Source organism: Scomber japonicus, chromosome 9 (genome assembly GCF_027409825.1).
Source record: "Scomber japonicus isolate fScoJap1 chromosome 9, fScoJap1.pri, whole genome shotgun sequence".
Classification (NCBI taxonomy): domain Eukaryota; kingdom Metazoa; phylum Chordata; class Actinopteri; order Scombriformes; family Scombridae; genus Scomber; species Scomber japonicus.
In genome coordinates this window covers 18,954,473-18,981,478 of record NC_070586.1, presented here as the reverse complement: position 1 = coordinate 18,981,478, position 27,006 = coordinate 18,954,473, and the positions used below count along the sequence as shown (strand labels likewise).

Here is a 27,006-nt window from a genome sequence, read left to right as displayed (position 1 = left end):
ATGATAAATCATCCATCTATCATATTGTGAATAATATGCATGACATGTACAGGACAATGTTATTGTTTTTACATTTCAAGCTTCAACAATTATAAAAAATAATAGCACTGCTATAAATACATAACCATACGTATCTAAAGCATTATGTTAATTTGTATCCCCTAGGCCCCCTCTTAATTTTCTATAAAACTGTCTTAAAAAGTCAATAGTTCATGTCATGCATTTTAAATGTACTTTTGTAGAACTGAAGTACCATGGAGTGAACAATTTAAAATGCTACTTATATCCTAATAATTTAAATCTCAAACAAAACTTAATTAAAATGTAATGAAATTTGCCTCCAGTTATACTTGGATGGATTTACTTTATATGTTGCTGTATTCTTTTGTCTTGCCCACACATGTTAGGTTCCCAGCAGTGTATTTAATAGACTGAAATTAAGCAGTCTTAGCAGTTAAAAAATATTCGCCTAAAGGCTCTGTGCTGCCTAGAGACGTTGATGTTCTGCATTTTGTATCGACAGCAGCAGCTACTGTACTTCCAATTTTATACTAACAAGTAATAGCCTTTACCATATACCACAGCCTGCCACTTTTCAGCTATTCTAACCACAGAGCTAAAATGTTGTTATATAAAATAGAGGAGATGGAGGGGAACATGACATGATTTATATAATTAAGTATTGTTAACTACTGTAATATCACAAATATTGTTTATTGACCCAGACCTAATAATTAAACTTTGAAGTAAACTATCTAAAATAAAGTATATACATAGCACCAGTCAAAAGGTTGGTGACTCCTCTTGAATGCGTTGAGTGTGTCCAAACACTTGACTGGAAGTGTAAGTAAAATAAAATTAACTCCTGTAACATTTTCCTCACTGTGGTTTCTATGGTTACCATGGCCATACTATGATCCATAGTGGCAGCTAGGAAAAAGCTGAACCATCAGCTCAGACGGCAGAGGTAAATAGCTATGCACATCCATGAGAGTGGCAGCTCCCCTCCCTCTCTCTTGCTGCTGCCGCTCAGCTGCCAACATCTTTACGCTGAAAACGATGAAGGCGGCGACAACTGCTTGCTGTCTGAAAGCACTTGAAGGGAGAAAGAGGGGAAAAAGTAACTTGGAATAAATTATATTCTTTGCTTCAGGAATATGTGTAAACTATGTACAGAATTACCATATGCTCTAAAAAATAGCTTCCAAATTTGCTCCAATCGAGATGATCACTGGCTCCATTAGAGACCTGAATGCAGCTGAATGAATGTAAATCAGTGTTGTAAAATGTGAGGTCAGTCCATTTCCCCGTAAGAATAAACAAACCAATATCATTCTCCGAAATGTGCCTATTCATTTCCCAGGCATGATATTTACATATATTATACATTCAGATTATATATTGGGTTATGCTTTTGTTCATTGTCACAAAGTCCATTTGGATGTTACTTCGACTGATAATGTATATTAGGTACCCTGCCAATGTTTGATGTTTAAAAATCAAACTATTTGTATGGCCTTGAGACTGAGTGATACCGTTGGAAATTTGTTGGTACACACTCAGTAAGAGTTTCAGGCAGGCACTGAACATTTTGTCATGGAACTTCATTGCTGCTGTTGCCAAGTGCTTGCTCATGGGGGAATGTTGGGTCTCTGTAATTTAAAGAGTACAGTTTAGACCTGCTCTATGTGAAAACTGCCCTGAGATAACTCCTGTTGTGATTTGGCACTATATAAATAAAACTAACTTGACTTGGTTGCTGTATACATAAGGTGCCAAATCCTCAAAAGTATTGCCCCGGTTCAAATCTGTACAAAGAGACATAAAGATAGCATGTAATTCACAAAGCACCCACACAGGCTGAAATGCCACTGCAAACTGCACAGCCAAGCAAATAGTGTTATGGTGTGCCTGTCGCATTTGCGTGTATGTAAATTAGGTAATATACATATATCCGGTACAGAAATGGCCCCTTTCTATGCAAATAAGCCTTGTTGCAAAAAAAGTGCTAATTGCCACACGCAATTGGGGTGGAGTTATTAACATCTATTAACATTGGATAGTTGGTGTGAAATGCGTGCACACTCACTCTTCACTCTCTCTCTCACTCTCTCTCTCTGTCTTCAAATCTTCAAGCGTGTGAGGCTTGAATGATATTGGATTGATATTGAATGATATCAAGGGCAAAATCAAGTGGAAATGGGGTGGTTGGCTTATCTCTGACTTTCAGCTGCAAAATAAAGATGTCTTGACAGTTCTGACGGAGCTCAGGATTAATCCATGAGGGCTGCTCTATTACAACAATTCCATGGTATCAACCTGAATCTGAGTGAACTTAGAATATTAATAACCATTAGATCCTGACCGGTCTGGTGTTAATGAAGTAATTGCTGCTTTGCCATGTGTATATGTGCACAGCCTTTTCCTCTGTTAGGAGAAGCACCTATCATTTCAGCTGATGTGAACATGTTACAGGGTTAGGGTGAATTATATTAATGGCTGTATTTGGATATTTCAGTAGATTATGCTGCAGATACAAAATACTAGAGAATTAGAAAAGCAAAATACTTGAAGTTGGTTTGTGATTGTGGAGAACTCTGCGTGTGCACATGTCTGGTAATTAAAGACACACAATTTGAGGCTTTTGTGCTCTGTGCTGTTGTCATTATGGGCCAATCTGTGTGGTGAAAGGTGGATAAAAACCTCAAACACTGGAAACCACTTGCTCGCAAACCACTTGCTTGCAATACAAGGGAAAATTGCACTCTGCAAAACTTTATGGGCGTGTTTGCACCAGCACACCAGCATTTCATTAAAAATCTTTTGTGAATGGGGCAGATTTCACAGTGCTATTGCAATCCATACTTTGTGGATTTGGCCAAAACTCTGCAAGGATAGTGTTGTGTTTTCTGTGTGGGTATCAGTGTATATGCAGTGTAGCTGCTTGTATGCGTTTTCTATTCTTGGTATATAATGTGAATCTATATGTGGCCTGATCATAAAAGATAGGACAGGACATAGAGAAATATTATTTTTTTAGTGGGTTCTTTTATTCCCTGACTGTACTCAAATGAAGACAGTTCTAATTTTATGATTTTGAGGGTTATAACAATCACAGGCAAATAAAAATGAGTATAAAATACTGTTTTCCCTCTCTCTTTGTGAACTTCAATCTTCAGTAGCAGTGGCTGCTTTCCTATATATGAAAAATAAAATAAACACAAATAAATGGACTTATCCAGCCATATAGTTTATACAATTATATTGCAGTATATAACATGAATTAACTGAAATATAAACTCATAAGCAAAATATGCACACTTAACCAATCTGCAGTCATCAACAAAAATGCAAAATCATTGGTCATCAACATTAGCCTGTTAGCTCGGTTAGATTATCATCTATGGAATTATTCTCTCTGTGTTTGACAATTTATCAGAATGTTTTTATCCACGCACAGGTGAAAATCACACACCTAAGCAGTCACTAGCTTCACAGCACTGCAGCTCGCTGGTGCATCACGTCACACAGGATTTCCGTGATCTTGTGATATTTGCCACCAAGCTATTCTCAAAGTAACTGTATTCTTAACAAAAATCACAGCAGATACGCTGAAAACACTGTGACCCCTGTTCACCTGGCTACATTTATGTTGTTCTGTTCATTTATGTTTGTAAAAACCCATAATATGTCACTATTTAAGCACTGTATTGACTTAAGTTATGGAGACAAGTGTATAGTCTGCATGCAGAAGATATTGGTGTGACAAATTAGGATGTCTCCTAAGAAGCACAGTTAATGTCTTTATTGTCTGCTCCACATCCCTCCATCGCTCATATAGTACTCAATATGTTTAAGTAGACTTTCTCTAGATATTTGGAGGGGGCAGCACCCCAGCGCCCCGCATTGACCAGCCGGTACTGAGCTGGTACTCACACACTACCATGCACACACATACAAGATTAACAGACAATCTTGAATGAAGCAACATTCTATAAACAGAAGCTGGGCTAGACTTTCTCAAAATCTTCTTTTTTTAGAAGAAAATTGATTCATTATTCAGTTTGTAATCTATTCTTGATTGAGTCTGTTTTATTTGTACTTCCATTCCTTTTCACTGGTATCCTTTGACTTTGACTTTTTATGTCTCTGCACTGGTGACAGCTGTGGCAGGAGGCATTATGTTTTTGGGTTGTCCATCCGTCTGTCCCAGGGGCGATTGCTCTGAGACAACAAGGGAAGCTCACCTTCCTCTAAACTTTCATCAAATAAATTGTCACAACTGTCATATTAAATTCACACTAAAATTATAATTTACATCATATCAAATCTGCACTTGAATGCGTTCGATTTTACAACTCTTTCATCCTGTAACCAGCTGTTTATTGCCAATGCTGTTATTTTCCGACATGATTTCCCTATCACACACTGGCAGTCTGCCGCAGACTGAGAGCTTCAATGGTGTTCAATGAGGCTTCTCCCAACAGCTGTTTTGGGCCAGGGCGGGAAAAGCCAGGACGTTCATTGGATAATGTGACAAACTCGTCCCTGAGCATCTCTGGAGGTCAATGGAGCAGAGGGCGGGTCGGACGCTCTGCTGCTGTATGATGATTGGAGGAAATGTTTGGAGGGCTCAAAGCCCTTTATAGACAGCTCAACAACCAACTAAACAGTCAGGCAGAGCTGTTGAGCTTTGGGAAGGATGACTCTTCTGAGTGTAGTTTTGCCAATGTGGCTTGACTTTCTCGCTAAATCTGGCGACTTTCCAACTCTTCTTAGCGACTTTTTTTTCTCAAAAGCGACTATCGACAAATCTAGCGGCTTTTTCTGGTGTTATTGGAGAGTTTTCTGATGTTTTAGAGACTCTGACATGAAAGCACATATCACTCTGTCCTCAACGAGCAGCGGGTGCTGCCGCAAGCCCCTCCCCTGCCCCCAAAGCAACCTGGTGATGCTTACCAAGTTGGCTGTTACGACTAACTATAACCACAAAACTCCGGAGAAAACTGTCAATGTGTCCATACAGTCTATCTGTCCGCCCTCCTGAACCTGTGAATGAATCAACATGTCAATCACAACATAGCCATGCCCTAATGCATACCCTGCTTTATCATCAAATATAAAATCAGGGAGGCCAAAATTTCACAAATGAACATCATACTGCATTGAAGAAGGCTTTAAACTAGCGATTGAGACCATAAAAGGTTAGAAATCATATGAGAAGTTGGTGAATTCTCCATTGACTTGTATAGAGACGGAAGTCCTTTTGACACCAAAACAGTTCCCCCCTGGTGGCCTTTTGATAGAATGCAGTCTTAAGTTACTTCCGCGTTGGCCTCATTGCAGAGGACCGTAACTCCCCGCCTGTTTCTATGTCATATTTTTTTTGTTCTCTCAGTATTGTATTGTTCAGCTCCTGTCACATCTCACTATGTGTCTCACTATAATGTCACAGTGTTGTCATTCTGTTTTTCTCCTACCTGTACTTTTCCAATTTTTCCGTATGGCCTTTCTCATTCGCTCTTCATCTCTGTCCTTCACTGAACTCTAGCCTTCTGTGCTCACAAAACAAGACTCCTAAGAAAGTCTTTCTTTTATTTGTTGTCGAGGATGTAGTAATCACACTCATTGATCTAGCGGGATGCAACACATCCTGCAACATTATGAGGTTATTAACACTGATGGAAGAAGAAACAATAGACTTGACTTTTAATTAATAGGCACTCAATATTAAATACAAACAAAAAACACAAAAATGTGCATGCAGAAGAACTATGAGACACTGACTCAGTGAGACTCAGCGATAGAAGTCTTCCTAAGAGAATGGTAGGGATTATGCCCAAACTACTTGATGGGTTTTAATTAGATATGTATACTTATATACCAGTGAATTTACAGAGCAAGTTGGACTAAATAAAATGTATAGATCATTGATAAATACATTTTAAATTAGTGTTGATCTGAATTAAAAGCCAGGTTCCTTTATATCTTATAATTTATTTTTGACTAGCTTGGTTGTCCTCTTGGTTATTTTTCATAGTTATATTCTATTTCTTTGTTTGACAACACATCTGTTGTCCATTTCAGTCCTTTAACTTTATTGTCAATCTAAACTGATTCAATGAACAACACAGTAACCACTGAATAATGTCCCTTTGTCCAGAAAGTCATGAGTGAATTAGGCAAGGAAGTTATTTACAGTGTTTAAAACTATTTATAGCCACAATATTTCGCAATTATGTGTGTGTGATTGGTTTTGTTAATTATTTTGTGTTAGTCACAGATTCATAATAAAGTAAGATAAAAAATAAGTAATTTCCCTCTCATATTTTCCCCAAGCAATTGTCTTTTTTTCCCACACAGCAGTTTGCTCCAGCACTTCATGGAAAACAACAACAAAAGTTTTACAGTACATAGACACAGTGGTAAACTTACCAAAATCTAACTTCTCAATTCAGTTCTGCCAGAGGGATGTTCCATCAAGACAACATTTCCAATCAAAGTTTTAGCCTCAAAGTCAATTAGTTTCTGTCAGAGGGTCACACAAACAACCACTCAACAATACGCCACTCATTAAAGCAATCAGTGTTTTGGTAAACACATCAAATTAATTTTTAAGAAACGAAGCACCACAAAAAAACAAAACAAAACAAAAAACATTTGTTATTGTCTTTCAGTACACACTATGGTAAATTAATTTTATTTTTAATGAAGCTTTGCTATCCTCAAGATATGTAATTGCAATGTCTGTCACTAATTACTAAAATATGGACTTTAGTTTTTTTATGGTTTGTTTGGAACACTTATTAACTGATAAAATATATTTCCTATGCTTTGTGGGTGTGTCATCATCATTCATACATACAACCAGTAGTTATATTACTAACGTACACTTTAATAAAAAATAGATATAACCTCTTAATGTTGCTCTCAGAGTGCACCAAAATTATGCATTTTACTTAAAAACATATATATGTATGTATGTATGTATGTATGTGAGTACCCCGCACACGTCATGTACTCACCTTACTCAGCCCTTACCTGTTTGCATCCCTGAATATTGCTAGTACTGAATCTGTAGTTTGACAAATTAATCACAGGGTTTGCAGTTTGATCCTCAGCTCCTCCTGTCCACGTGTCCTTGAGCATGACACTGAATCTTAAATTGCTCCCAATAATTAGGCCAGTGGCTTGCATGGTCCCTTTGGGTAAACATGCTATATAAATACAGTTCATTTAGTATTTGGGGATATATTCAGTGGACTATGAGTCTCTCTTTTCTTGCTCTTCTTGCTCTGTCACTCTCTCTCATACAAAAAACAAACTCACTCAATGCAATTAGCATGTTCTCTTTAACTGTGCACAGGCTGTCATGGCATAAACATACACAAACCCACTCAGACACAGCCACTGACAAGCACGTACACATAGCGTTTCCACTATAGTCATTCTAGTTGCATCTAGTTGCACACCACCAGAATTATGAGCATGCTACTGAATTTCCACATGATCATTAATATCAATGGGTTACTAAGATTTTCATGTGTGAGCAATTCAACACTTAAGTTACTGTGCTTCTCCTTGTACTTCAGCGAACATCTACAGTATGTGAAAGATACTGTTATATGAGTAGCATAGTTCCTTTTTAAGGAAGTTTTTTAGTGTGTAATGTGTGTGCATAGCAACTATGTGGTTGAGTGAGTGGAAGAAAAGTGACAGTGCATGTGAGCGGAGCAGAGGAAAAGGATAGCAGTAAGTTGTCATACTGGCAGCAAATGTGCAGTACAGGCTACAGTCTGTCAGTTAATAAATGCTGCAGCTTGTCAAGACAAAGAAAAGTCTCATCTATTGTTTCTTGAAGTGCTCAAAAAGTGAAAGTGAAGTGCTCAAAAAATTAGCAACAATGGGTTAGCCTAACCTGACCATACCCACTTAAGTTGGACTGACCTTTACAATGTACCAGCTCTTCTAATTTTAGTGTCTATATATATTTAGTGCTCTTAAACAGAGAACAGACTGTTCAGTTTTGCTCAGACACTTCCCCCACCCTATGCCACCCCACAGTAGTCAACCTAGGGAAAACACTGTATACAAATGTACATTTCCGAACACTTATGTTCAATACACTGATCTTAGTTTGTTATACTGTGCTGTAACAAGTTTTAAAAGTTATATAATGTATTTTTGATATGAGGTTTTTCCTAAGTAACAATCACATTAACAGACCACATTTATTCATATATGTCTCCAACAATATTCTCATAATCTCAAACTTTAAAAAAAAACAAAACACTGTTGTACACATTGTACACAGAAATAATTGCATTACTGCCTATGTTCAGCAGTCACAATCTGCTTTATACTGGCACATAAACAGACATGCACACATCACATCAGTTATTAGCCTCTGAAGTTCAGGGTCAGTTGTTGCTGTGGGAATGAATGACGTGTGCCATTGAACAATTCACAATTCAGTACTCAGAAACAGAGACGAAAGAGTGGGAAGGAAACAGACTAGGATAAAGACCTTGACAGACTAGAGTGTGTGTAAGCTTTTCAACACGCTAACAGCTATCACAGGGATCATCATGGATTTACATTGGGATCATTAAAGCCAAAGCTGACAGCTACTTTAATGAAAATGGATATTTATCAGACACATGGAAATGGATATTTATCAGACACAACTTCAGTGAAGGACCCAAAAAACACAAAGCATGTCTGTTTGTAAATGTTTTCATGCTGTGTGATTGGCTATAAACATTTGCTCATTCAATTATGGATCAACAGAGTGACAGCAGAGGGGCTTTACTGAGTACTTTGAACAGATTTTGCTGTCTCTTTTCAACTTGAAACACATCAGTCCCTTGCTCCTCTCTCCTCTCTAGGTCTTCAGAGGGGGCCCGCCATCTGTCATGTGGTGCACACATGCAGAGTCACACACCATGCACACAGCGTATACAGTATATGAACAGTGAAACACACAAACAAAAACGGAAGATATGGGAACAAGCACACAGTTGAAAACACACTGGCACAGCAGAAATGTGCAAACATACACAAGCACACACATATTTTTTCCTCATTGAGCTCATTCATTCTTGTTACAGCAACATAAAAGTTTTTCAAGCACACTGTCAGGGTAGAGAGAGAGAGAAAGAGAGAGAAATAGAGAGGGAGAGAGAGTATGAAAGTGATGCCATGGGTTTGGCTGCAGTGCTCTTGTATATTTTTCTCAATTTAGTTTTCTGGGACATTGGGTGTGTTTAAAGTGTGTGTACTCTGCGTACTAGTTTCTGTGTCTGTATTACCATAGATATCCAGTTCAGCTATTGTTTGGAATGTCACTGTGGCACACTGAAGAAGACCTGTGAGCTGCTAGTATCTCTCTTCTGCTTTGATGCACTGTCGCTAGAGAACTTAACGGAGAAAAACACACACAGGAATACATGGTTCAAACACAGGCACAGACATATACCTATGTAGTCATAATGTAGTCACAAACATACATGTGTACAGTATATCTGCATAATCTGTCTTGAACAACACATTCATAGCAGTGGATCAGCACTGCCAATGATTAGCCGGGAGAGGTGCAGTGTTACATGTCTTCCAGAGTGGGGCCGGTTCAGTATAGTTCAGTATGCTTTCTTGGCATGAATGTCATATCCAAAATCTTGCAAAAGAGTGCAAATACAATTGGAATGCATCAGATAAAAGATCTCTTTCTTTCTCTCCCTGTCGGCCATTACTCTGATTCTCTTTAATATTTTTTTCTCCCTGTTGTCTCTTCCGCTGTCTCTGTTCCCATCTTCTTTATTCTCAATCTCTTTGTATCTCGTATCTTTGTGTTCATCTCTCTTTCTGCCTTAAAGGTATACTACGCAGGGATTGTTTGTAAACACACAGCATTCAAATTTGGCCCCTCCTTCCCAAACCAACGAGCAAGAGATTAAGAAAGGAGGAGAGAGATATGTGGTCAAGTGAGGTAGAGAGTGAATGAAGAAAGCGAGCGATTGCTGGCAAGAACAAAGCCATGAATGACAGTAATAAAACATTATTTTCTGATAGTTTCACAGCAGTTACAATCTACAACACAAATAAACACGCCTACTTTATGCATGTGTGTGTGTGTGTGTGTGTGTGTGTTTGTGTGTTTGTGTGTGTATGCGTGTATATGTGTCTGTGTCAGTCAGACACACCAACACCAGAGAAGCAGCACACAGCAGAGGAGGAAGACCGAGAAGCAGGGGAAGCAATGTATCAAATAAAAACACAGCAATGTAACCTGGTCGATACACCACGAGTCTCGACCTCACATGCTGCATGCTGTTATTGGCTGGAGGCTACACACCCACTGCCCAAAGGCTGCAGCCCCGAAGTGTCCCGAACACAGCAAAATAATGAGAAAAATAATAAATGACATACAGAAGGCAGATAAATACACTGCCACACACTTCTAATGGGTCAACAGTGATCATTGAGATTGATTGCTTTTGAGTATTTACCATGTTTGTTTTTTTTTAGATAAAATCCTGCAATCCTTTAACTTTATATGTGTCAGACTCTACTGATCTCAATGTTTCACTCTCACACACTCCTCTGTCTGTTTTCTTTCCTTCCCCTCTGTGCTCTCTTTCCATCTGGCTGTTCTGTAAAATAAAAGGTGAATGTAGCCTTTGGCTAGGCACTAGCACTTCAAAGCCCTCTCATTTCCCCCTCTCCTTTCATCATGTGCAGGTTGAGTAGTGTCATAACCCCAAATAACCTTTTCACCGCAATGCCCTTGTCTCTCTGTCTGATCTTTCAAAGATGCCAAATGGGGAGGCTTTTATCTCAAGTGCCACAGTGAACATACCATATACACTGCTTGAGTATACAGTGTGTGGCTCCAAGTGCACTCATACCGCCTGTTTCAAGAAGGTTTGATTCCACTTGGACACATAATAACATCTCCATACTCCATATTCACACAAACATGTAAATGTGTGTGAGAAAGGGGCCTGAAGATTAAACCAAAAACTCAAGCTCACCTTACCCTTACCTATCAGTTTAATTTAGACAATGTGTCCAATACTGTATATCTTATATTTTAACTTTGTGTGTGTGTCTGTGTGTGTGTGTGTGTGTGTGTGTGTGTGTGTGTGTGTGTGTGTGTGTGTGTGTGTGTGTGTGTGTGTGTGTGTGTGTGTGTGTGTGTGTGTGTGTGTGTGCTTTATTAAAATATCCCAAACCAAAAGATACTCAGTTTGCTATCATAATGGGGAGAAAAAAACTTCAAATTGTTTTGTTTGTTTGTTTGTTTGTTTTATCCTTTGTATAGCATCCTTGGGTTTGTGAACGGTGCTATATAAATCTCACCTATAATTATTATTATTATTATCGTTATTATTATCGTTATTATTATTATTATTATCTTATTTGGGATGCTGGCAACAGTAAATATAGTAAATGTTTGGTATTTTTGCGTGAAAAATTACAGACTGATTAATAGCATAGCATTTCTATGTTCCCTCAGCCCCATGTTCCCACAGTTTAATTATAAAATAAAGAATTTCACCTGTCAATATGAAATATGAGATTAAAATGCTTTGTTGGTAGCAGTCTTAACACTGCGAACACTGATAATTATCCTTATAAATGTCACAATCAATTAATGGCGTGTTATTATGGTACTTTACATTATCTCTGTGCCTCATCAAACTAAGTGGCTGGTAATGATGTCACCTTCACTTACTGTAAGCTTGGTACACACACACTTATGTTCAGCTTATCATTTGGATAGTAATTGGCATGTGAGACTCTGAATTACACCAAGTGTTGTGGGCCACTTCTACTCTCTTTTTTCTCTCTTTAACTCTCACTCACACACATACAGACTAAATTACGTACACCATTATAAATAAGGAAATCAGTTTCCCAGTCAAACCACCATTTTTTAAACCATCAGGTGGAATTTTTGCAGTCACAAAACTTAAATCATGCCCATGTTTATAAGACTAGCTAATATGTGAACCATTAATATTTTGTTCCTTTCATGTGGGTTAACATTATGTTCCCTTTTAGGACTTCTCTCGCACAAATGTTAGCATACTAATGTTAGCTGAGCTAAGCTAATGTTAGCATTGCTCAGTAAGATCACCAAAGTTGCTAATAAAATAAACACAGGTTTTGAAAAGGCTGATGTTGGTGGCAAGAGTCAAGTTGCCAGAGATTTAACTTTACGTTAGTGAACCAATGTTAATGTATTGAAGAACTATAAACTATATGAACTAAAAATTACTTCTGTAATGTTACAAATTATGATACTTTGATAGTGGGGCAAGGCAAGCATTAAGCAATATTCACTCTCCTCTTCTTGTCCCTTAGATTTTGAGTGTGACTTTTTTTTACCCATTCAAAATGTTTTCCAAGAGAAACGTATGGCAGCTAGATTGCAATTTTTCTTTTTTTTCTTTTTTTTTTACTCCCATATGTTTTGTGAACATTTATATTTTAGCATTTTATGCATTTAGGTCATACACCTAAAGTAAATGCAACAGCCTATTGAGATTCAATTTATAGGACAGGAGAGGCTCAGGTGTGTTTTGCCTATAACAATCAGAGTAAAATTGTAGGAAAGAGAGAAGATCTCAGGAGTATAATTTAACAACAATTAGAGTGAGTAGAGGAACGAGAACATCAATTATTTGGACAACTACACCTGCCATGGGGAAGATGGTGACTACCTGCTATTCTGACTTGTTTGGAAGGTCACTGCACCTTTAGAAACCCAGGAGAGAGAATAGTTAATACCATACAGAGAGGAAAAGGAGAGCAAAAAGGTCTGTAGTGGCAGAACACAAGACACTGGCTGGCATGTTGTGCTGGATTGTTGCCTGGAGGGAAGGGGATACAGATCCCTTCACAGTCTTGTGTGCCAGGACCAGGATTTGGAATTTGATACAAGCAGCCATGGGCAACTGGATGCATACATTAGAACTGTCTGTGCGTGTGTGTGTGTGTGCGTGTGTGTGTGCATATCACGACTGACTCATCTCATTGCTTATGAATGCTGAAGAGTTATATTCCTTCGTTTTCAATTAAAAACAGCAGCATATATGAACGTCCTGCGGCAACTTGTGCCCAGGGTGGAATACCTGATGAGTGCATGTGCGTGTGTTTGCAAACTTTGATGATTTATCCATATCTTTGATTTAGTCATAGCCATCAAGACTTTGGATAATGAGACAGCATATTTTTTATACCAATATTAAATTAATGACTTTGAGGAGTAAGGGAACTTAGAACATTTAAAAAAGATGTTTCCAAAATGAGCTCAAAACAAAATAATTTGAGACCTAGGTAATCATGTGTTACTCAAATGTGGGTTCTCCATAAATTAGTTAAAACACAACTTCAATTAGCTAGTGGTTCTATTTAATGCATGAAACATAAAGCCTGTTGTTTACTGTCATTAAGAGGAATTCAACTGTGATCTCTTTCTCCAACATCTCAATGCAATGTATTTTTCTGCTTAAATTATTCAATTAATTAATTTTGGTTAATCACTCTAACCTTCAATTACATGCATGTCAACTGCTCTCTATTGTTTCTCACTCTGTTCCCACCTCTGTCATCAAGGGAGCAGACATTCTCTTTCTCATTGAAGTAACTCTGATAGAGTCATGTATCATTATAGAGTTCCCTACAGTCTCTCCATAATTCATCCATCTCTCGTTCCCTCCTTCCTTTCATTGCCTTCACCCTCTCCCTATCCTGCACGATAATTTGCATTTGTCTGCATCTGTCTCTACAGGCCTTTATCCTCCCTTCATTTTCCAGAGTACTTCACTGCAATACACATCTTTTTGAAATGAAATGTTCAACTTGCTCTCTACAGACCAAAAAAGGTCTCTTTTCCTCATCTTATTCCTCATAATTTCTCATTCGATCTATCCCTTTCCTCTTACATTCAAATCTGTTTACAGCTGTAGCTAATGAAGTTGTTGTATCACTCGACATGCTTCTATCTCAGATGCAGGGCAGTACACCATAGAAGTGAGGGATATCTTTTGCTGGTTAATGGTGTAAACACTTCTAAATATGTTTAATATATGACACTGATATGTTCTATCAACAACACCATATCAGTCCACTCAGAAATCAGCAAGTGTTGTTCCACATGAATAGTGCTGTCCTTCATTGCATCAATCAGTTATAAGTACACAAACATGTGCCTGTGCCTGCACCTCAGACCAATCACTGCTGTGTTTACAATGGCAGATTGGAGTTATTGAGGTGCAACACCCCCAAATGTTTTGTCAAAATGTGACCAAATGTTATGTGTGATGGAGAGATGAATAACAAAATGATTACCCCATAGTCATTTCCCAATTTCGTTATGGAGGACAATCAGCCAGCCTGTCTGTGTGGGAAATGTCAACAGCTGAACAGTTAAATTGTACGCATAACATTCATGAATTTCGATAAATCAGCTCACTGCCATAAACTATCTTTAAATCACTCGCTTTTTGACAGTAACACTTATACAAAGGCATGCAATCATGTTGAAAAACAGAATTAAACATACAATATCACACACGCACCTGTGTTCAATTGAGATACCAAGTGGGAAAATATGACATCTGCTGTGTATATAAGCACTGAAAACAAAGACACACGAGCTATTAGCAGTGAACAACAACCAATCCATTTTCTAAATATGATTAAAGCATTGACAAATGGGTCATTACCCTAGCTGACAAAGATAATATGAAAAAGATAGAGAGAGAGAGACTGGGGGTAGACAACAGTAAGGTTTGTAAAAATGCAGAATAAAATGCTACATGTGTGTGTTTGCTTTTTTTGGAAAATGGCTTTTAATTGTTTACATGAGAACCTGTCCACTAATCTAAGTCCACTAATCCATTTCCACCAGAGTGAGAGAAGTGAAGGAGGAGAGAAAGAGAAGGGCAAACATCTGTGAAGTAATGGCACTAAAAGCCCCTGGGCTGTAAACAGAAGAGCTGTGGATTTTCCCAGGGGACGCGTTCATTTTCTTGACTTGACAATGGATAAAGCTTGGACACAAAGAGATATATATAACATCAGGCCCCTCTTGAATGGGTTTAAGGGTGGATGGATAGAGGAATAACTGTAGAAGACAAGCAAACAAGAAATGAGTATAAACTGTTGCACTAAAGGCAACCAGAGAGGCCTTTCACGCCAAGTCTAATCATTGTGCATTATAATATTTTTATTGTACCTCCTTTGTGCTTAATAAAAATCAGCTTGACCAATAAAAACAATCTTTATTCATAGCTGGTATAGTCACAAACAGCTTTAACTTTAGTATGACAAAGAGGATAGCAGGTACAGAGTTGAGAAAAAAACGCATGGCAGAAAACTGCTGACAACCTGGATAATATGGAGAGTGGGTGTGTGCCTTATCAGTATCAGGAGAAAAAGAATGCTATATGAAAGAAAAGGTGGGTAGGCAGCAGGAGAGGAAAAACAGAATACAATTATATGAAGACCATGGAGTTTCTCTTCCAATTCATAGTGTACAGGAGGAGGTCACCTATGTTCAGACGTTTCACTTTTTTTTTTCTGCAACAGATTCTTTCTTTAAGAATTCCCACCAGGATTGGTGTAAAATGTGCACATAAAACTGCTCCCTTATTTCTGTCAGATTATATTTTAGACTTATGTCAAGGTCTAAAATGTGGAGCAAATATTCAAGGGAAGTTCAAGAGATGAGAACAATAGATTACATGGAACATATATAGGATGTTCAGTTTGAATTGTGTATAAAGAAGTAATTGCCAGTCAAACATTGTGGCAAGTACATTGTTCTCTTTAGTGTGTTTTTAATGGTTATTGATCAAATACCTTTGTATAAAAAATAAGGGGAGGGGAGTAGCAAAACAAACATATTATATACTAATTGTCATGAGTTTTGCTTGTAGACTAGCTGGAGGGAGTAATGCTAAAGCAAAAGATAGGAGAAGAAGGGAGTGGAGATATAGATGATGGAAAGGTCACTGCAGAGAAAAAAAACATATGCATTGAAATTAAAGTGCACAAGGTAGATTTTAACCGGATTTAAACAATTTAGTTGATGGATGGAAGAACAAATGGATAAATGGATGGTGCTAAAGAGGATAGGGGGATAAAAAATGAACTAGTCCTGAATGATCTACTGTTCATGTACCAATCTCAGATAATGGAGCAATGTATTGGATGGGTGGCAAAAGGTGAAGGAAGGAGAGATCAGTGATGGGTGGTGAAGAGACAAGAAGCAGAAGAGCAGGGTTTGGAAAAGCAGCCTTTATCTGTCATTCTCAACAACAACAGGAGCTGAAAACAAGGAAAATGATACTGTTGAATAGATGCAGGGGAGTGTGGGATACAAAAGAGGACAAGGTAGACAGATGAGTGGGGTAAGGGGAGCTTATTTTTAAAAGAGGAAAGAGAAGAAGGGAAGTAGGAACAGTTGTGGAGTGAAAGTAAGAAAGAAGAGACAGAGAAAGAGAGAGACAGAGAAGAAGAGATGGGGATTGGAAAAAAGAGTGGGGGCATTCAGCTGGCCAGTGTGATAACGGTGAATGCAGTAACTGGATAAATGTAATGGTAAAGGGTACTGAATTTAGGGGCAGTTGAAGGGAATGAGAAGAGGAGGCAGAGACAGAGAAGACAAAAAAGAGGCTGGATGAAAGAGGATGTATACATCTCCAGGGCACAAAGACTAGAGCTGGCTAGGAATAGATGATGTTAAATGTGACAAGATGAAGGGACCAAAGGGGGTCCATTAAATGTTAATGGGAACAGGGTAGAGGGTGGGGATTCATACTGGGGGCAGGAATAAGCACAGATTGGGTTTGCGAGAAATCATTGGTCTGGTATTTTCAGCAACAGGAAGTGCCAGGAGTCAGAGAACTTACAGTAATACATTTTGAGAGAAACAAAGTCGAAAAGGGCATGTTATCTTTTGCTCATTCTACCTCCCCACCACATTAATTCAAGTGCTAATTCCCTCAAGGAGTGTATATCAGCAAACCAGCAGTTCTCACACATGCACACACACCCACACACACACAGACACAGACACACAAAAGCATATATAGAGCAGTGCACATTTTCCGCCTGCCAGCGGTGTGAGTAAGCATCTCTCTCTGCCACTCACTGCTTAGCCGTGAATGGCACAAGGCACAGCAGCAGTTTGGAACTGTACATCTGGAACAATACACAAAAACAACACAGAGACAAAAGTAGGTCATCCACACAAAACACACACATGCACAAAGTACTAGACATGAAAATACCCTTGGCTATGACAGATCTGTGGGTACTGGATAAAACTTGCTCTCTCGCTTCCCCTCTTAGCGACTTTCGAAGTTATTGCAATGTGATTGCTTCTCAGTAGGATGTGTGATCCTACTGATACCAGATGCCTGAAAAATATGTATTCAAACACTAATTGCTCTTTAGTTTTTTAGTTTAGTGCTTTGGAGACCCATCCTTATTAAAACCTAGTTATATGATCTTTGGCCTCTATTTTAAGGTTGTATTAGATAGGAATTTTAAAGTCTAACAAACTGTGTGTTCAATGTGAGTTCAATACTACTATTTCTACTCATTTCAACTCCTGATGCTCTCAATGATACCTTCATATGTAATGTATGTGTTTCTGCATTATTTTATTAAATGACATACACTTCAGTCTTTTGAACTTGGAACTCATTAAATGTATCAGCAATACCTAAAAGGACATTATAGGCTCATTAGGGCCTAAAATACAAACTACTTCACTACTGTACATTAGCATTTATATTTTCACTAAAGACTGTCTTATTCTATTTACTGTAACACTGCATTACTGTTGAAGTCTAATTGCGTCTAACTTACTCAAGAAATGTTACACAGCTACAGGCATACAGACACTCTTTTATTGGTTTTCTTCAGGTATTGATTTCTCTGCTTCGTAGCCCTCTCTCAGTCACTGGGCCACAGAAACCTGAGTATCAGAGTGATAAAGTGTGTGTGTGTGTGTGTGTGTGTGTGTGTGTGTGTGTGTGTAGAGCTGCTTGAAAAGGCACAGATAGAGAGAAGAATTGGTCACACCTGGATGCAGGTGAAGTGCTTGCAGTCAGTTTATTCTGACAGACCGACAAGCTAGAGAGAGAGCTCAATAACATGCTCTGTTGCAGATAACAGATGTACACTACACATGTACACTACACATGTTCACACTGATATACAGAATATGCATCTGAAAGGTTTGCGCATAAACAAGATCTGTCTGGGTTAGTTATCTAGTATACTTTGAATATATGAAACATAATGAGAAATTTTATATAATGAGATTTTATTTTAATATGGAGGTTGTTGAGAAGGAAGAGGTTTTAGATTGTGTAGGATCAATCAACCATTTCACTTCGGAAATCAGAAATCATGTACACATTCTGATGGAATTTGAAACTTACTGACCTATCAGCAAAGTAAATAAACAGAGAGCAGATGAATTATCAAAGTAGATGAGTCATGCAGTAATACCGAAGGCTAATAATCTGAAATTTTGGATGTGCACATTCTTGTCTGTATGACTGACATGTACATCCCTCAAATAAACACCTCTGCAGGACAGGTTGACAAGTTTTAGATGTGTCAGCAAAACTGATCCCTCACTGATTTATCATGGATGAGTATACTGCTCGTATACAGGGAGGGTGTAGGTGTGTGTGAGTTGGTGATGATGGTAGTGATGTTTAAGTTTGGGTTAGTGGGTGGTTATGGTTCAGAATGATACTGTAGGTGAAAAAATGGCTACTTTTTTTTCCTGCACTCCTGCATGCCTCTTTTCCAAATCTGTTTTGTGCATGAGTACATTTATTATACACAATGGTTAAAGTGTTGGCAAAATATGAATACAAAATATCCATGTATGCAGCTTAACATTCAACTCATGCTTAGTCATACTGAACCTTTCTCAATATAGGCAAAATGCATTTCTGTTAGATGTTGTCAAACTGTGGCTATAGAAATATTTTGCTGAGCCAGCACTACTAGCTCTCATTTTCACTCTCCTTAACTGTTGCCTATTTCAGAGTGATGTAACATTGGGCTGGGTTAACGCAACGGGCCCTTTAAGTCATTAGCAAAGCGCATTAATGAGCCTAGTGCTTAGAACCCCCCTGCAGACTTAAGAGTGTGTGATGTAGAGGGGATGAGGGCACTAATTCTCCAAAGTGCCTTAATGAGTAGAGGATTAGCAAAGCCTTCCATTAGCCAAAGCCTTGATGATGCTAAGCTAATGCGCTATAGCTAGACTACAGCATGCGGCTAAAGTGTTAGTTAGCATGACCGCTATAAAAGAGTCTGGATAATATAGCTTATACAAGATTGGCTTATTCAGCTCAAATATTAAGCCAGCCTTGAAGTTAGAGAAATACATACGCATACACAGGCACACTTAATGTATGCATAAATAAATCCACAGGTGTATCTTCCCACACAAACCCATAGGCATATGCTCAAACACTAAGGTAATAGTAAGGAAGTATCCCAGGCTCATTGGTTTTACGAGTAATGGCCATGACTAAACAGTATGCTGAGACTTAGTGAAGTTTAATTACATATTGTTACACTTTAATTAATTCCTCAAAATGTGGACTTGCACAATGGGCAGTGAGATTGAAACTGCTTTAGCTTTCACTCATTAATCATCTACATCAAAGCATGAGGAACTGCTTGTCTGAAATAACCCTTAAGCTATTGCTAAAACGGAAAACTGACCCAAACAATACATTGCCAGTTAATCACGAAATGGGTTTTGTGTTTATATATTTTTAGCTATTGCCTCTGAATGAGATTCGTCACTTTACTGCTAAAGACTTGAATGATGACTGTAACCAATCTACTATGTAAACGTTGACTTTGTTGAGTAGAACAGCTCCATAGTGTGTTGTACATTAAGCTTTTTTCCCTTACAAATGCAGAATGTTCAAAACAATTAAACTGGCACGAATTTACTTTAAGTGTGACTTTGCAGAATCTCAGAAGTTTGATATCTAAATTAAATCAGTAATCATTGAACTATGTAATAATTGAACAGCATACAAAATCAAACAGACACAATGTTTTTTATCATTAACAGACAATCACACATGTTGGATTGTCATGATATGAGAGTTCAACCACTTTGAAATTCAATTCATTTGTTTTTGTGCAAACTGGTTGACATGTCATATTGTATAGCTCAATTTCACACACACATGCACACACAGAATGTTGTATTCTGCCTTTCTCAGAATGATGAAACTGTCTCCTCAAGCTTTTCTCTTTATTGGAGACCTTTTTCTTCTCTCTATCTTTCTCCGGATTCATTTTTGCAGGGTCAACAGATTAGATGGTGCAGCATTATATGGTCTGACCGTGTCTGTTTTAGATTGTGCTTTCTTGTCATTGTACATTGCTAGTGCACCAATTGTATGTGTGTATCTGTGTAGATTTTTTGTGTGTGTGTTCACTGTACAGTCTTTAAACCTTTTTTTCACTTTTCTTGTACCCAGTGACTCAATAACAGGATTTTCATCACCTAGAAGTGAAATAAACTGGGTTTGGTGCTTAGCACACAATGAATGACACAGGGAAGAGCAGCATTGGCACAGAAGTGAGGGATGAAATAAAGATCAGGATGGATGAAGGATGGAATGGGGGCAAGGGCATATAAGGGAAAGTATTTGGGTCGCTGTGTGAGTGAAGGGAATGGAAGAGAGGACTGAAGGAGGCAATGAAATGTGCAAAAAATAAATGAATAAAGAGGTGATGAATCAAAGTGAGTGAAGAGGAGAGGTGACTGTTTGTGTTGCCATAAGGGTAAACAAGAGATGAGGGAGAAAATGGCTTGTGAGTAAAGATGGTGAAAAAGATTGGTGGGTGAAATGGGAAACGTGCTGAAGAAGGGATGTTAGAAAGAAGGTAGACGAGCAAGGCATTTGACTGCAAATTGAGGACAGTGTAGAACATTCAGTGATGCTGTGAGGCAACTAAAATGAAAATCACTGCAAGACTGCAGCTTTGAAATGATTGGGGCTGAAAGGTAAGCACTCAAAGGGGCTGTTTTGGACAACAAGGGAGATAACAGGGAAGTGGGTTGAGAGGGTACTGTGGGAGGTAGAGGTGTTTCTGACAGCACTAGAGGCCTAGGAAGGATGAAAAGTAGAAGGTAGGAAAAGGAGGTGAAATAAGCACAGATAGTGTTTACAATTGGGGAGCATTTAGGCAGGAGAGCACAAACAACTGGGGGATTGTGGATATTCTCTCTGGCAAGAGGGGCATGTTTTACAACATGCATAAATTTGAATACACTTAATTTAATAGTCTTTTATACTAAATAGTAGAGAACTGCATTGTCATTGAGATCCTGCCCGTCCTTTGTAAGCCAATATAAATGTTGCAGGAGCAGGTGGTTTGACTGCCCACTCCCACCCACTTTGTTTGTTTTTTTGGTCAAAAAACAAACTGTTGGTCTCAAGATTTAGCTATCATTGTCTTCCTGAAGCTTGTATCTGTAAAAGTGTTGAAGAATTGCATTACAAAAGCAAGACAAGTGGATTTGGACACATTTCTAAGTTGTTACTAACAAAGAAGGAAGCAAAATAGACCTTGTTAGATGTGACACATGTGCAAAAGAGGTTAGTTGTAATTGCAAATGAATGCACTCATATGAATGTAATTATGCTCTAGAATGTGGTGTATTATCAGATTGTTTGCGGGTGTATGTTGTGGGACACACATGTCGTGGAAGCAAGCAGGAGTATAACACACACACTGCAGGTAGTAATGGTCAGAAATCCAGTGGGAGTGCACGGGAGCAGGATTAAGAAAACAATGTCATGCAGGTCTCTACTACATACAGCTAGGTGACAAATTAACAGAAAAACTAATATAAAGTGTCTCAATAAGGTGTTTGGCTACCATGTGCCAATGGAGATGGTACATATTGGTCCAAAATCTCCCATAGGTGTTCAATTGGGATGAGATCTGGTGACTTTGAAGGCCATAGTATATAATTCACACCGATTTTATGCTCACCAAGCCATTCATACACCTTCTACGGTGGCCCTGAAGGGCAAACAACAACGACAAAAAGGAAAACACAAAGACATTAAACAACACACAACGGCAAAAAGGAAAATACAACGACATAAACAAAAACACAACGGCCTTAACTTTGATTCAATAGAATTGTACTTGATGTCAGCTTTTGTCAGAATGGAAAATTGGTGATGGAGGGTGTAACAGCTTTGAATAAGAGTATTATGATGCTCTTACAGGGTTTACCTGTATTTATTCACAAGGGTGTAGTGCAGAAACAAAACTCTTTCAAATTAAAGAGGAATTAGGTTTTTACATGTAGCACATAATATGCTCATATTCTGTGCCTTTTTCCTGTGTATGTATAAATATGCGTCCAGTTCTCTCTGTTTGCACGCCCCTCTGTTTCTATTTACCACTGAGCAGGTTGTGTATGACTGTAACAACTTTGGTCATCAAATGAACAACTTTTAGGCAATGTATGTGGAAATAAGCAGAAGCAGTTCGCTAAAAATGTCCACATATCATGTAGTGGGTGCTGCAGTGTGGTGACTTGTAGAATAATAATTATTTGCCTTGGTGTACTCTTACCACAAATACATGAAATGGCATTGCTCAAACTTTGAACACATATTTTGACCACTAAATCCCTTCATATGCTTTGAAAAATAATATGTTCCTCCTCTGTTTTCCTCCTTTCTCCTCCATCTTTCTCTGTGAACTCCTTCCCCCTCCATCCAGCATGTGAGCTGATGAATCGTGGTATTCTGGCTCTGGTCAGTTCAATTGGCTGCATGTCGGCAGGCAGCCTTCAGACTCTGTCCGATGCCATGCACATCCCCCATCTCTTTATCCAGCGTTCCCCAGCGGGATCACCTCGTTCAGCCTGCCCGCCCACCAGTCGCATCCCTGGAACAGATGACTACACCCTAATGGTCCGCCCACCTGTCTATCTCAATGAGGTCATCATGCAAGTGGTGTCTGAGTACAGCTGGCAAAAGTTCATCCTCTTCTATGATTCAGATTTTGGTAAGGAACAATTCATCAAAGCTATTAGTGATAGCATTATTCATTTAAAAATATTTTTGTTTTAACATTTCATTAAGTGGACAGATTAATTTGAGAGTGTTACTTTGATGTATTTAGTTATTTCCTTTGCTTCAGTCATTGATAGAAGGAAATGAAACTCAACAGTAGGTAAGGAAGCTGATTCACTTGAGCTGACATCTATATAAGATCTAATGTATGAAACTAGTGTTGTGTGAATTTTGAATTCATATGATGTGGCAGTATCAATGGTTTCTCAGCATGATAGGACATTAGAGAGCTAATGGATGTACGGTTAAGTTCAAAACTGCTCTCTCGCTCTCCCTACCTCCCTTTCTTTCTCTTTCAAACAAACACAGACACACACAGGCAGACATGGACATGCATCTACGCAGAGACCTAGAAACAGACACACACATGCATATGCATACATCTTTGTGCCAGTGACGCGTCAGTCTGTCTGTGTGTATGCTGTCTCATTTTCCCTTCCATTGCAATTTCTTCACCTTTTCTCTTTCCAGTCCATTAACTCTAACATTAGACTGGAAACATCTATGTCCATTTTATAAAGTGCCACTCTTTTTGTCCAGTCTTGTGGCTTCCTTCTGCAGAGATATTGGTTTGCTGTTTCTTATGCATAGACCGTACATACCCACATATTAACAGGTGTATGCGTACATGTATGCAGGAGGTGTGCATGTGTTTTGTCTTTGTTATACATGTTGTGTTTATGAGTCCTTTCTGAATGCCTGGCTACAGCAATTTATGCAGCTGTCCCTCTCTTAGAGTCGCACAACTGATTAAACTCACATAAAAACATGCTTTGTAATGTCATGCCATCATACTATGAAAAGCTTATATTATATAATATAATATAATGTCTTTCCTTCATTTTGCACTCATGGTCCTGCTTCCACCATCTTTGTCCTGGCACTTTTATTTGTAAAGGTACTTTACCCCTGAATCATACAGGGAGACAGGCTCTGGTGCAATGCTCCCAATGGCCTGAAACTCAAAAGTATGTTACATTTCTGATTACACCCTAATTAGTCAAAACAGGTATTTTGGCATTTCTAGCTGATGGAAAACATTGTTTGTGACATGACTTATTGATGGTTGGACAAAATGAACACACTCCTAAAAGTTCCAGTCCATAGAGAGCACATAATAGTTGTTTGCCTTCGGTGGTTTGTCGTTGATTTTTTCCCTATAGCCATAATTGGGCTCCATTTCACTCATTACAGCCAATTAACACAATTGTTGTATGCATTGATCTCCAATGGGATCTCTGTAATGGAATTGTTTTGCAAGCTTGCCCAGGCTGAAACTCAATCTCCCAAGACTTTAAAGCAATTTATCAATGTATTAAGTATGTCATATGCATGTGTGTTCTAACTAGTGAGCTCTACCGACCAGTTTATTTTGAATGAATATAGAGTAGTGGTTAATGTGACCCCACTGGAAATGCTAGTCCCACACCTCTGAAGTCAGAGCAGTAAATACCATGATTAAATCAACCCTGAGCAACAATTGGAATGATAATTTCCACTTAAACAGTAGGTAGACAACAGTAACACATTTAAAGCGAGCTTAAAGTGCTTTAAGCTTATTATGTATGTCTGTTGTATTGATGTCATAACAACACCACTGTCAGTCTGAACTATGAAGCCCCCACCAACAATGGATATCAAACAAGTATCAATTTATTTAAAAATGTACTAAGGAATCTTGTCATGCAAGACATTTATTTGTGTCAGAACAAGGCACCATGCTTAATCTGGGTTTTACAGCATCTCTCCTTAATCTCAGAGAGCGACTGAATCTGAAGCTTACATGTATTTGAAGGATTATGTTGGTTGAAGACGTTTTTCCTCAAACCAAAATCTGAAACAGTTGACTATGATTTATTTTTCCTCTGCACCAATTTTTTCTTTTATTCGGGAGGCTTCCATTAGACACCATGAAATCAGTGTATTTCATGCAAATTATCAATATATATATTCATGCCTCAAGCGGAAAGGCTCTTACTCCAACTTTAACCTGACCCCAATCAAGCCTGAAACCAAAGTGCGAATGCCTTTTGCACCCAGCTAGACAATCTTCAATCAACTGGTGTGAATCAAAATTTTGTCCCCACTTTTTGTGGTAAAGTTCATGCACATTATCTACACAATACCCCCACAGACACATGCACACTGACACACACATGTATGTACCCTACTTAAATCCCCCTATCCCCTCTGTGCTCTGTGACCACTGATTCAGCACATGGATCCTCTGGGTTTTGGCAGTGCTGTTCTCTCAGCCACAGAAGGCCCTTTAAAGATATCACCATTGTTCCCAATGGTCTCACCCCTTGTTCAAGGAGAGAAGGGAGAAAGCAAGAGTGCAAGAGAAAGAGAGAGAAAGAGAGAGGTAGTGAGGGAGAAAGAGACAGAGATGGCCTTTTAAGATGATAGCAATGTTCCCAAAAGGCCTCCCCTCTGAACAAGGAGAGTTCTTTAGAGAACAGACAGTCGAGTGTGTCCTCTCAAATGAAGCTCCGGTGCAACTGTCCCAATCCCTATTTTCAGCTCTACTGGTGCGTTCCGGACACCGAGAACACATGTTTTCTCTCTATTATCTCCCTCTCTCCTCTTAGGGTGAGTGTCCATGTAGCGTTTTTTTTTTTTTGCCTTTAAAGTTTTCCCGATGAGGAGAGAGCATATGTGGCCGACTAGAGAAAAGCACTGCACACAGCGTCATTTTTCAGAGCGCTCCGCCACACCGAGCCATTAGCCAATGACAAGAGGGGCCTGAGGTACAAAAGTAAAAGCTATAGCTGAACGAAAGAGCTGTTCTGAAAGTGTAATGCCTGTTGGATTGCCAGTCTTTCATACAAACAACACTTATAATTCAGACAAATGCACTTTGTTTAATAGAATTGAAAGTTAGTGATAATGAATTCAGACATTTTCTTCTAAACTAATGAAATAGGTCATAAATGTATTTCAAAAAAGGTGTAAAAATCATTTCAACCATTTAGATTTGAATTGTGGAGCTAGGCTTCACAAACTGTGTTTCAAGATTTCTGTGTTCAGGATTTAGTGGGCGGGTCTGAAAATCACCGCCGGTGATTGGCATAACCCGCCCCTGCTGCTGTCGAGGTATAAATACATTCAGCACACACTACTACTACTACAGTCTACAGTTAGTCAGTTAGCTGAGTTAGCCGCCGAGCTAGCAGCTGAGTGAGCAGCAGAAAGCTCTCAGACATAATGTCCATGTTTCTGGTAGAGGTGGTGACTTTGATTGACAGGTGACACTTGGTAGGGGGCAGGGTTTCAGCAGACTCGGTGGGCACTCCCACAGTGTTTGGGAGCAGAGAAAGATGCAGATTTTAACCCAACTTTGAAGCCTAATTTCATATATTTGGCGATTTTTTTCAATCATTCAAATGGTGGTTAACAACACACTTTTCTGTGGTATGTTAAACTCAGAACACGTATTTATTCTTACTTTACACAGACTTTAAACCAAACCAGAGGTATATATTTCACTTTAAGTTGACATATGGAATGATAATTATGTGAGAAAAACAGCTCATCTATTTAGATACTGTAGGCTTTTTTGAACATTTTTTGAAGCATACAACTATTCACCTTGCAGTGATGACATAATGTCACATATCGTCTAAGGTGGTCAATGGACCAAACCCCCTAAAATATCTACCTGTTGTTGTTACTTGCATGATGAGTGTATATTTTGTGCTATCTGTACTTATACATATTTTAGCGGATCTTTATGAATTTGATATGAAATCAAATTCAAGCAAACTGGTGGTCACCTCGGAATACAGCACCACTCATACCAGGTCCTGTTGGTCATTATGTACTCCAT

The 27,006-nt window shown here is 38.6% G+C and overlaps 1 protein-coding gene across 1 annotated transcript in view; it reads left to right on the top strand.

Annotated features, from left to right (window-relative positions):
- Nucleotides 1-27,006, top strand: part of grid2 (glutamate receptor, ionotropic, delta 2) — a 537,845-nt gene that overhangs the window by 275,903 nt on the left and 234,936 nt on the right. The window contains exon 3 of the mRNA XM_053326218.1: nucleotides 22,822-23,109. Coding sequence (XP_053182193.1) covers nucleotides 22,822-23,109 — 288 coding nt within the window. The remainder of the gene's footprint in view (nucleotides 1-22,821; nucleotides 23,110-27,006) is intronic.